This window comes from Macaca nemestrina, chromosome 5 (assembly GCF_043159975.1).
Source record: "Macaca nemestrina isolate mMacNem1 chromosome 5, mMacNem.hap1, whole genome shotgun sequence".
Lineage (NCBI taxonomy): Eukaryota > Metazoa > Chordata > Mammalia > Primates > Cercopithecidae > Macaca > Macaca nemestrina.
This window is the reverse complement of record NC_092129.1, coordinates 41140806-41153997: the sequence shown is the minus strand read 5'-3', so window position 1 is coordinate 41153997 and position 13192 is coordinate 41140806. Positions and strand designations below refer to the sequence as shown.

At 38.9% G+C, this 13192-nt stretch overlaps 1 protein-coding gene across 18 annotated transcripts in view; it reads left to right on the top strand.

Annotated features, from left to right (window-relative positions):
• Window positions 1–13192, top strand: part of LOC105465673 (microtubule associated protein 7) — a 215723-nt gene that overhangs the window by 157686 nt on the left and 44845 nt on the right. For all 18 annotated transcript variants that reach the window (XM_011714243.3, XM_071096512.1, XM_011714248.3 and 15 more), the window contains 2 exons: window positions 7105–7268; window positions 8092–8209. In XM_011714243.3, the coding sequence (XP_011712545.2) occupies window positions 7105–7268; window positions 8092–8209 (282 nt within the window). The remainder of the gene's footprint in view (window positions 1–7104; window positions 7269–8091; window positions 8210–13192) is intronic.

Genomic DNA, 13192 nt, shown 5'->3' with positions numbered 1-13192 from the left:
AAAATATCGAAATACTTTGTTATCCTTCCATTTGAAATGTTGCATGACCTATATTTAGCAATAACCCTGCGCTCACCAGTATGCTCTGCAATAGGCAAGTGTTGTTTAATTTGCCTGTTTGCTGTGTGACTGTTTAAAGAAGGCACTGCATTAGGATCTGCACTTCCTGGTAGAAAATAGTACTGGAATTCAATAAAAGTTGGATAGACAAAGAAATATTCTTCCTTTAAAAGATTATTTGGGGTAAAACTAATTATTGTTGCAATAATGTCTAGCCCTGTTGTGATTTATAGCACAACTTTAAGAACTACCTTTAATTTTCTAAGAAATTACGATGATGATGATGACAAAAGCAACAATAATAGCTAATATTTACTGAACGTTTACTACATGCAGGAAAGTATTCTAACCATATTAAGTGTAATTATTTTGTTAATCCTTATAGTGAATTTACGAGAAAGATCCTCTTTTTACCCACATCTTCACCTGGCAAAACTGAGGAATAGGGAGGTTAAGCAATTTACCAAAGACCGAAACAGTTACGGGTGAATGAATCAGGAAGTAGTTCCTACTGAATTATAAAATAATTATTAAGACCCTTGGATATGTTCAAGTTCTGAAAGGCACCATGGAGAACACACACAAAAAGATTCTAGCCAAAGCAATTAGGCAAGAGAAAGAAATAAAGACCATCCAAATTGGAAAGGAGGAAGTAAAATTGTCCCTGTTTGCAGACAACATGGTCCTATATATAAAAACCCCTAAAAGCTTCACCAAAAATCTCTAAGTATGGATAAATTAATTCAGTAAAATTGCAAGGTACAAAATTAACATTAAAAAATCAGTAGTGTTTCTATAACCCAGTGACAAATCACTAGAAAAAGAAATCAAGAAAGCAGTCCCATTTACAGTAGCTACAAAAAAAAAAAAAATACTTAGGAGTAAATGTAACCAAGGAGGTAAAAGTTTGCTACAAGGAAAACTGAAAACACTGATGAAAAAAATTGAAAAGATCACAAAAAAGTGCAAGACATCTCATGTTCATCAACTGGAACAATTAATATTGTGAAAATGACCATACTCAAAGTGATCTACAGATTCAATGCAATTCCTACCAAAATACCAATGACATTCTTCACAAAAACAGGAAAAAAAAAATCTTTATATGGAACCACAGAAGACCCCAAATAGTCAAAGCAATCCTGAGCAAAAAGAACAAAGCTGGAGGCATCAAACGACCTGACTTCAAGATATTAAGCTTTGATTACACAACTATAGTAACCAAAACAGCATAGTAGTGCCATAAAAACAGACACACAGACCAATGGAACAGAATAGAGAACTCGGAAATAAATGCATGTCTTTACAGCCAACTGATTTTCAACAGAGGTACCAAGAACATTCAGTGGGGAAAGGATAGTCTCTTCAATAAATGTTGCTGGGAAAACTGGATAATCCATATGCAGAAAAATGATACTAGATCCCTATCTCTCACCATATACAAAAATCAACTCAAAATGGATTAAAGACTACAATGTAACCTGAAACTATGAAACTACTAGAAGAAAGCATTGGGGAAATGCTTCAGGACATTGGTTTGAACAAAGAGTTTTGGGGTAAGACCTCAAAAGCAAAGACAACAAAAGCAAAAATAGACAAATGGGATGACATGAAGCCAAAAACCTTCTGCACAGCAAAGGAAACACAGAAGAGACAGTGTATAGAGTGGGAGAAAATATATGCAAACTATTCGACAAAGCATTAACAACCAGAATATGTAAGGAACTCAATAGGAAAGAAAGAAAGAAAGAGAGAGGGAGGGAGGGAGGGAGGGAGGGAGGGAGGAAGGGAGGAAGAAAGGAAGGAATCCAAATTAAAAATGGGCAAATGATCTGAATAGCATTTCTCAAAAGAAGACATAGAAGTAACCAACAGTCACTGCAAAAATGATCAACATTACTAATTATCAGGGAAATGCAAATCAAAATCACAATGAGACATAGCACCCCAGTTAGAATGGCTATTATCAAAAAGACAAAAAACAACAGATACTGATGAAGGTGCAGAGAAAGGGGAACACTAGTACACTGTTGTAGGAATGTAAATTAGGGTAGCTGCTATGGAAGACAGTATGGAAGTTGCTCAGAAAATTAAAAATAGAACTACAGTATGACCCAGCAATCCCACTACTGGGTATATAGCCTAAAGAAAGGAAATCAGACTATCTGACAGACTATTTACCATAGCCAAGATATAGAAGTAACCTAAGTATCCATCAGTGGATGAATGGATAAAGAAAATGTGATATATATATATACACGCACACATACAATGGAATATTATTCAACCGTAAAAAAGAATGAAACACTGTCATCTACAACAACATGGATAAAACTGCAGGTCACTGTGTTAGAAGTAAGACAGGCACAGAAAGACAGATATTCTATGTTCTCATATGTGGGAACTAAAGAAAGTTGATCTCATGGAGATAGTGAGTTGAGTGGTGCTTGGCAGGGCCTGGGAACAGAAGGGTGGGCGGTTAAAGACAGGTTCATTAATGGGTACAAAATACAGCTAGATCGAAGGAATAAATTCTAGTATTCAATAGCACAATAGGATGACTGTTAACAATAATTTATTATATATATGACATATGTATAAGAGAAGATTTGAAATGTTCCCAACACAAAGAAGTAATAAATGTCTGAGGTGATGGGTATCCTAGATACCCTGATTTGATTACTGCATACTGTATGCATGTATCAAAATATCAAATGTACCCTGTAAATAGTACAGTTATTGTACATCAATAAAAAACGTAAAAAGTCAAATTAAACCTATCACTAGGTAACTGGTTATAAAAAATAATGTGCATAGACAATGAAATACCATACAGCTACTAAAAAGCTTTAAAAAGAGGCTCCATAAAAATCAGTCACCTGCAGGTGGAAAGGTTTTCTTTAAAAAAATTTCCTTTCTGCACGGGCGCGATGGCTCACGCCCTGTAATCCCAGCACTTTGGGAGGCCGAGGTGGGCGGATCACGAGGTCAGGAGATCAAGACCATCCTGGCTAACACGGTGAAACCCCATCTCTATTAAAAATACCAAAAATTAGCCGGGTATGGTGGCACGCACCTGTAGTCCCAGCCGGTCAGGAGGCTGAGGCAGGAGAATCGCTTGAACGTGGGAGGCAAAGGTTGCAGTGAGCCAAGATCGTGCTACTGCACTCCAGCCTGGGAAACAGAGCAAGACTCTGTCTCAAAAAAACAAAAACACACAAACACACACAAAAATTACCTTTGCTACAGAGAAATCGGAACATAAGAAATGGTAGGCCAGGTGTTGTGGCTCAGGCCTGTAATCCCAGCACTCAGAAGGCTGAGACAGGGGCATCTCTTGAAGCCAGGAGTTCGAGACCAGCCTGGTCAATGTAGTGAGACCCCAGCTCTACAAAAAAGAAAAAAAAAATTTGCTGAATGTGGTAGCATGCACCTGTAGTATCTGTTAGGAGGCTGAGGCAGGAGGATTGCTTGAGCTCAGGAGTTTGAGGTTGCAGTGAGCTGTGATGACACCACTGCACTCCAGCCTAGGTGACAAAGTGGGACCCTGGCTCTAAAATAAATAGATATATACATAGATAGAAAAAGAGAAATAGTAAAGTTTGTGGTAGATGTCACAAGATCAGCAGTGAGCTCTAGAAGAGATGACACTTCTGTGGAAGACCTTAGAGTACAGCGTTTCTCCAAATGCCATCCATGGGTCACTTGTCTCAACTACCTGTGAGATTTATCCAAAATCAAATGACTGGGCCTCATCCTAGAATTAGCACCTCTAAATATGAGAAGTGGAGCTCTGGGATCTGCATTTGAACTAGATATTTGCCCCTTCCCCCCACACAGTTCCAACAGTAATTCTGACATATATTACAATTATGAGTATGCCTTCTTAAAAAATGGATCTGCTTGGATAAAAAATGATGACAGCTTTCCCAACAGCGCAATAACAGAGGCAAAGATCTGGGAGAAGCATGGTTTGATGGGAGGTGCTAATATTAAGGAGATGGGATCTAATTAGAATGCAGAGACTATTTCGGAGAGCAGTGGGGAGGAAGGCCAAATAAGGATATTAAAGCCAAAATAGGACTGTAGCAATCAGAGGAGTTTAAATTTAGTGAAGAAATAGAGCCATGTATTATTAATAAGCCAGAAATCCTGATGAAAACATTAAAGAAAAATTGATTTGTGACTTAACTCTTATTTTACACATTTATCTTACCAGCTTTTAAATATATTAATATTTTATAAACAGCTTTATTTCTTATTTTCTCTTGTTGGCTTCTGGATCTCTTATAGGAGAGGAATATATTATGTTCATAAATGTTCTCAAAGAATTTGAAATTTTCCTGAAAATGGGGTAGAAAACTCAAAGACTATATAGTTTGAAGACTAAAAGTTAAAAAATAGATTTATACTGCATATCTCAAGGTACACATCTGATTCTTCTGCCTATGACCATCATATACTGTCAGTGGGTATATAAATTGGTATGACCTCCACAGAGGACAGTATGACAATATCTATCAAAATTTTAAATGTATGTTCCCTTTGATTCAGCTCTTCTACGTGCACATGCTCACACATCTACACAGAGATTTACGACAGCCCATTGTTATTGCTCAGGGTCTGAATTCTTAAAATACTGGAAATAACTTAGATAACCTATCACTCAGTAGGTAACTGGTTATATAAAATAAGGTATAGTATATAGACAATAAAATACTGTATAGCCATTAAAAAGATTGTTAGATTCATGTTTCATGTGTTGATATAGAAAAGTCTCTTAAGATATATTTTAAGTTAAAAAAAGCAAGATGCAGGTTGGGTGCGGTGGCTCCTGCCTGTAATCCCAGAACTTTGGGAGGCCGAGGCAGGTGGATCCCTTGAGCTCAGGAGGTCAAGACCAGGCTGAACAATATGGCAAAACCCCATCTCTACTAAAAATACAAAAAATTAGCCGGCCATAGTGGTGCACACCTGTAGTCCCAGCTACCCAGGTGACTGAGATGGGAGGATCACCTGAGCCTGGGAGGTCAAGGCTGCAGTGAGCCATGACTGTGCCACTACACTCCAGCCTGGGCAACAGAGTGAGACCCTGCCTCAGAAAAAGCAAGATGCAAAGCAATAAGTGTACTTTGGTACAAAGTGCATGGTGTGCATTATCAAAAAGTTAGAGGTGGAATATAACAGGATCTCAGGTTAGAGGAAGACAGTTGTTTTACTGTTTATTTTGTGTTGTTTAAGCTTTGATAAAAGCTATCACTGTCAAAATTTATCCACCTTTTTAAGTGAATTAAAATGTTTAATATCATTAAAAGCCTTCCAGTAAGGTATTCCCATGTAGAAAATCCAAAAGGTATTATGTGCACAAGTGTGCGTAGGCAAAGTAAGTGCATCTTAAGAAAGTATCAGAATTATGTTCTCCTTCTGTTAACTTTTAAGGTGTGTTCTCACAGTGGCATTTATTTTTTCAGTCATTCAGTAAATACTTATTGTGTATACTATATGCTTTTTATTGAAGTAAATTTTTAACTTGAGAATTTCCTTAGAACAATGAGCTTTGAAAATTGGTAGGAACCTTGAAGACCAGTGTCCTCTTTTTAAGCAAAAGAAAGCTAAAATCCAAATGGACATGTCTGAGATCTCAGCGCCAGTTAGTGGCCTAGCTGCTGGGAGAACCAGTCCCAGTTCACTCCACAGACCACCCTGAATGATACCAGGAGAACAAATTCACCTTGAATTTGTCCTTGTCCTTTTCTTCAACTAAAATAAAGTCAGTTCCAATCACTTTCAGTAGATTTAGTCCTCAAATGACTAACTTTGGAAAGATTTAATGGTATCAGAAATGCATTCTTTAATATTAAACATTTAGAGGAAACTAAAATATTCTAAATTTATGTTTTTTCTTATATTTATTTTTTTGAGACAGAGTCTCACTCTGTCGTCCAAGGCTGGAGTGCAGTGGCGCAAATTCGGCTTGCTGCAACATCTGCCTCCCAGGTTCAAGTGATTCTCGCACCTCAGCCTCCCAAATAGCTGGGACTACAGTCACGTGCCACCGCACCCTCCCAATTTTTACGTTTTTAGTAGAGATGGGGTTTCACTATGTTGGCCAGACTGGTCTCGAACTCCTGACCGCCAGTGATCTCCCCCCCGCCCAGCCTCCCAAAGTGCTGGGATTACAGGCATGAGCCACTGCACCTGGCCGGTTTTTTCTTTTAAAAAGTAACATTTTAATTTCTATGCCATGTAGTGTCCTCAAGATTTACACTCTAAATGTTGTTTGAATTTTTTCCTTTTGCCTACAGAATTAATAACTCATAGATATTTGTAGTTATTACCACTGAAGGAAGCAGCATATTGAAATAGCTTTGAGGGGGCATATCTTTTCCTGAAATGAGGAAAGAACCTGTATTATATAAAGAAGAAAAAATGCATCCTATTGTTGAACGATAGTTTTGGATTGTATTTTTCATCCAGCTTTTGATATGGTTAAGTCTTATCTAATAGATTGTGAGCTCCTCAGACACAAGGCCACCTGCTTGTTCAGTCCTTCCCATCCCTGAGCTGACTCAATGTGATAGACCTGTAGGGCACTTCAGACATCTTTTATCAACTATTTTCTCCCAAATCCTTTTAATTCTCAGAATCAGTGCCATGTTGGAAAAAAATGTAGTCATAGACTGGAGGATATCACATTGTTTTTAATAAAAAAGAGAGACAGATGGTACTATTGATTTTCAGGATTGAGACTAGAGCGTGTGGTTAATGCCTTATTCTACATACAAACTAGAGGGCTGCTTGCGTTCCCAAAGAGTGGAATTCAGTATATCTTCAACCTCATTGTTAACAAATTATGCTAAAAATTAACAGTAATACATTTTTCTTGGAAATTTGAGGGAAGCAAAGGCCATGCTTGGTTAATACAAAACCAAAGAACCCATATTTGTTCATTGTAGACCACTTAATACAGCCCTAACTATTCAAGTTTTCAACCTGCCTATATTTGATTTCCCTCTTTTTTTCTTTTTTTAATCCTCCCCAAAGCTGCAAGAGAAATAGTGTGGTTAGAAAGAGAAGAGCGAGCCAGGCAGCACTACGAGAAGCACCTGGAAGAGCGGAAGAAGAAGTTGGAGGAGCAGAGGCAGAAGGAGGAGCGGAGGAGGGCTGCAGTGGAGGAGAAGCGGAGGCAGAGACTTGAGGAGGACAAAGTGAGCCGCCCCCGGGAAGAATATGAGGGGCTCCTCTAGTTCAGACAGGCAGCAAACTTTCTGTGAAACTTTGCAATCAGGTGCAGGGTGCAAAGCAAAATGGTTTCAGAGTGATCAACTTTACAGATGGCTACAGTTTCTAGGGAGTTCGGGGTATGAGAGGTGGCAACTGGGCTGATGATTAGTATTGCCACAGAAGCTTTAAAAGCCCATTTCTCTGGTCCAAACCTATAACTTATTGAAGTGCAATGCATCTGTACTGGATATTAAGACCACTCCAAGTAATTGAGTTTCTGTAGTCTTTACCATCTGCAAACATTTACACATAGATTATCTCATTTAACCCTTACTCAATCCTTTAGCGTGCATTATATGTCAGTTTGTACAAAAATAGAAATTTAGACTCAGAGTGGGTAAGTTACACAAGGTCATACAACTCAATAAGTCATGAGGTCAGGGTTACCCATGTTCTCAGATTCTGAACTGTTTTTTAATATGGTATCATATGTGTTAAGCATCAGTTGAAGCTAAGACCTGCATTACCATGCTTATGTGTGTTCATGAAAGCATCACACCCTAGTAGTAAGGGTTGTTTATTTGAATGCCTGTTGTTCACCAAAGGCTTTATGAACTGGGACCTAAAGACTTCAGTGACCCTCCGAGATTGAAACTAGTCTCACCTCAAGGTCTAGAAGTTCAGCAAGAGATCAAGAATAGTAGGGTGGGAATTGAAGTAGTACTCCTCACTCCATTCTGCCTTAAACTGAAGAAGCTTCAACCAACCAGCTGGAATCTAATCCTCAGCTCTTCTATTCCATTTAAGGAACGCCATGAAGCTGTTGTACGGCGCACAATGGAAAGGAGCCAGAAGCCAAAACAGAAGCATAACCGTTGGTCATGGGGAGGCTCTCTCCATGGGAGCCCTAGCATCCACAGTGCAGGTAAACAGTGACCACTTTCAAAATTAGTCTCTATTTTCCTGAAAGTAACAGTGTGTTTCCTTCTTCCTTCTAAATCTATGTTTGCTAAACAAAAATCCTGCTGAAATAATTAAACAACAATTAAATGAATCTTTCACTATTTGAGGATAAGAGGGTGATGGAGATAAGAAGCAAGGGTCTCTTTCTCTTAACACAGGCTAATTTTCTCATGTTACAAAATTCCTTAAAGGAAGAAATCTATACAGTGTTTCTAAATAAACATGCTAGCTTCAACACTACATTATTTTAGTCCTCCATTTGCATTAGGGTTTCAGGATTATGGAATAAGTTAACTAGTTTTATCTTTTTCTCTGGAAGGATTATAGTTATATTGACTGACCAGAATCAATACTATGAGCTTATGTATTCTGACCCTAAAGTATATGCAACACTAATGCTCTGTAAGAAAATGTATAGGTTTATTGAGCTAGAAATCGTAAATGGCTAAGCTATTTCCTCCTTTCTGAATGGACATAAAATCATATTGAAATTTGGATTTACTGAAAGGCTTTATTTTTGTACTGTAAATTCAATACCCCTGGAATTTTGCATAGTGTGTCGGTTTTTCTTTTTTTTTTTTTTTCATTTGTGTGAATCTGATAATCTTTTTTTTTTTTTAATTTATTTACTTTGAAAAATCATTGTTTTACATTCTGTCCCCAGGTGGTTTTGTTGAATCATCATTCTCCTCTCTCGATTCAGCAGGCCTGGACCACCACTTCATAACTTTTGGTGGTACTAGAAAAGCTGGTACAGACATCCCTGTGATTGCCAATTGCCTGACCTGTAGCTAGCACCTCGGACCTAGGGCTGATGCATCAATAGCTGAAGCATCACCACCTTAGTCATCACGCATGCTTAATACCCTAGCGCATAGATGTAGATCTGGGATTGGCACAGTGTTTCTTAAGTGTGATAATATGACTCAGGTGACTTAAAGGTGTTGAAATAAAGTAATTACATGTGATTACTTGTAATCACAAAGGGAAAGGGAACGTTTGCTTTCCCTTTAAACAGTCATTTTGGTTTTCTATTTATATTTTTTCTTTTTTCAATATCAGTATTAAACCTTTAAAAAATGTTTTTTAGCTAAAAAAAATTACCTGGGATCAAAGTACATCCGGTTTAGCTTTTTTCTTCCCTCAATCATTACTGCTGTTGCCAATTTTAGTTTTAAGCTAAGTAACTGTGGACCTCTTTTTGTTTGCTTATTCTCTTCTCTTTCATTGTTAACATACTATAGATCTTTTATAACTGCTTTATTTAAAAAAAAAATCTAGGATCAGGTGCAGTACCTCATGCCTATAATCCTAGTGCTTTGGGAGGCCAAAGCAGGAGGATCCCTTGAGGCCAGGAGTTCAAGACCAGCCTGGGCAACATAGTGAGACCCCATCTCTACAAAAATTCTTTTAAAAATTTAGACAGGCATGGTGGCATGTACCTGTAATCCCACCTACTTAGGAGGCTGAGGCAGGAGGATTACTTGAGGCCAGGAATTTGAGGATACAGTGAGGTAAAAGTATGCCATTGTACTCCAGACTAGGAGACAGAGTGAGAACCTGACTCAAAAATGTAATTTAAAAAATTAAAATTTTTTTAAGTCTAAAGAATATCACCACAACTTACTTTCTTATGACAGTGAACCGAATATGAAAGCACTTCTGTTTTCTTGGTTCTTCCTGACCCATCAGTAGTTGGTGGGACACATGTTAAATCTGTTATACAGATCATTTACATATGAGATTTTGTTGATGGGATAGTTTTTTATATACCTTTCATACAGTAAAGCTGGCAGGGTATATATTTTTATAATCATATTTTTGTTTTACTTGACTTCCTGCTTTACATGTGTATGGCAGAGATATACTGTTAGATCATCAGACATTTTTGAGGAGATGTTAAGCTGCTTAGCTTAATTTTTTGCCTCCACACTCAAAGTTTAATATATGTCGTTTATTTCTGCCACTCAGAACAAGAGAAACCAGTGTTGCATTTGCAAGCTGTTGGGTAAAATTCATTTTAATATGGGTTGTGAATTATAATAAATTTTTCCTATACTGGAATAGAGAAGTTTGCCTGAAAATAAATGGGATTTGCCAAGTTCTCAAAGACCAGAAAATGATCTGCTATGATCTTGAGAACAGCAGCCAGGTCTTACTCATTTTGAATACCCTTTACTTCACAACGATACCTGATGTATTATGGGTACTCTATCATGATTTCCTGACCAACAAACACATCATAGAAACTGTCTACATTAAAATTCCTGTCTTGGCCAGCTGCTGGCCATCGACTAGCACTGGACTGTAAAACTTGATACAATCAGCTGGGTGCAGTGGCTCACACCTGTAATCCCAGCACTTTGGGAGGCTGAGGCATGCAGATTACCTGAGGTCGGGAGTTCGAGACCAGCCTGGTCAACATGATGAAACTGTATCTCTACTAAAAATACAAAAATTAGCCAGGCATGGTGACACATGCCTGTAATCCCAGCTACTCAGGAGGCTGAGGCAGGAGAATTGCTTGAGCCTGGGAGACAGTGGTTGCAGTGAGCCAAGATTATGCCATTGTACTCCAGCCTGGCCAACAGAGTGAGACTCTGTCTCAAAAACAAAACAAAAGCTTGGTACATTCAAAACTTATTCTTTTGTGCGTTCGTTTTGTTTGGTAAGAAAAAGATTAATAGGCCGGGCGCGGTGGCTCAAGCCTGTAATCCCAGCACTTTGGGAGGCCGAGACGGGCGGATCACAAGGTCAGGAGATCGAGACCATCCTGGCTAACCCGGTGAAACCCCGTCTCTACTAAAAAATACAAAAAACTAGCCGGGCGAGGTGGCGGGCGCCTGTAGTCCCAGCTACTCGGGAGGCTGAGGCAGGAGAATGGCGTGAACCCGGGAGGCGGAGCTTGCAGTGAGCTGAGATGGGGCCACTGCACTCCAGCCTGGGCGGCAGAGCGAGACTCTGTCTCAAAAAAAAAAAAAAAAAAAAGATTAATAAAAACTATCTTATATATTAAGTAATGAACAAATTCATAGTGTGCCTCCATAAGTTTAACAATTTATGGCAGATTTAGATGCTTTACTACTCAATAGTACTTTTTAGGATGGGAGGATCCACTGTAGCTCGTTTTTTCCACTTACTCTGAAGCAGAATTAAATGTTTTTAATAACCTGTTGAGAATCTGCCTGAGGATAGGCCTGCATGTGGACACAATTTTCCCCCAACTAAAGCTTAACATATAAAGCAATAACAGAAAATGTACTGCTATAAAATCACCTGGAAATGACTTTCATATTCCTCTTTCTTCCCTGTACCTCACATGTCATCACTAGGATGTTCCTTTTGATGTTTGACCCTAAATCCTTTCTTTATGTTTGGATTGCCCTAAGAGTCCATCAGCTAAGTATAAATGTGAGGCACAGAAGTGTTTTTCTTTAATAATAAAATTGTTTCAACCATTAAAATGAATCCCAGCTGAAGATAGAAATGTCTGATATTAATCAAAGACTTGCTTATTACCAGTGCACTATAAATAGTAGTCAAAACTGCATGGGGAAAAGTTGCAGCAATTTTTTTTTACTGCCAAGGTTAGTTAGACCAATGGGTACTGAGTTTTGGAAGCGTCTCCCACAAGGAATATTTTTGTTTTAGTTTTAGAAGCAGGTAACAACAGAAAAATAAAATAAAATACAGCAAAAACCCCTTTCTCTTTGGCTACTATAGATCAGAACATCCACCTGCCTCCTGGATAAGTAAGGAATAAGACTTTTTAGGCTTTCATTACATGCAGTGTTATTTGAGGAACATGATTTATCCTAATGAGCATGATTATAACCTGGGTCCACTATGCCAACAGCATGCTGCTAATTCTTGCTTTTTTTTTTTTTTTTTTTTTTTGAGACGGAGTCTTGCTCTGTGCCCCAGGCTGGAGTGCAGTGGCGCGATCTCGGCTCACTGCAAGCTCCGCCCCGCCGGGTTCACGCCATTCTCCTGCCTCAGCCTCCCGAGTAGCTGGGACTACAGGCGCCTGCCACCTCGCCCGGCTAATTTTCTTGTATTTTTAGTAGAGACGGGGTTTCACCGTGTTAGCCAGGATGGTCTCGATCTCCTGACCTCGTGATCCGCCCGTCTCGGCCTCCCAAAGGGCTAGGATTACAGGCTTGAGCCACCGCGCCCGGCCTAATTCTTGCTTTTTATATGCTTATTTCCCTTCTGATTTGAACTTAAGAATTCTAAAATTATGCCGGGCACAATGACTCATGCCTGTAATCCCAACAGTTTGGGAAGTCAAGGTGGAAGGATCTCTTGAGGCCAGGAATTTGAGACCAGCCTGGGCAACATAATGAGACCCCATCTCTACAAAAAAATTAAAAAATTAGCTGGGCATAGTGATGCCTGCCTAGAGTCTTAGCTACTTGGAGGCTGAGGTGGGAGGACCACTTGAGCCCAGGAGATCGAGGCTGCAGTGAGCTATGATCGTGCCAGCCTGGCCAACAGAGCAATATCCTGTCTCCCCGCCAAAAAAAAAGAAAAGAAATTTTAAAATTACTTGACTACAGGATAAACAATACTACTGTTCATGAATGTGTGTGCCAATTCTACATTTGTAGCCACACTAACTCATAGCCACAGAGGTGTGGTTCTTAGTAGACTTTTTAAATAAAGAAACGTTTCTTAAAAATCCTTTCCACACTTAGAATGTTTCTTTTTCTTTTTCTTTTTAAACAACAACAACCCTTCTTCTATAATGAACTTTAATGCCCTGGGTAAAATGACTCTGTGAGCAAAGTTATCAGCAATTACACAGAACCTGGTGTTCTTTTTATCCCCGAGTTTGCGAGTCTGCATTCTGTGTTACCAGCATGTTACCACCCCATTGTTCCTTCTTTTGGAGATTTCAAAGGCATTTGCTTTTATGGTCCTCTTTTGCTTCATAGTGTGCCTC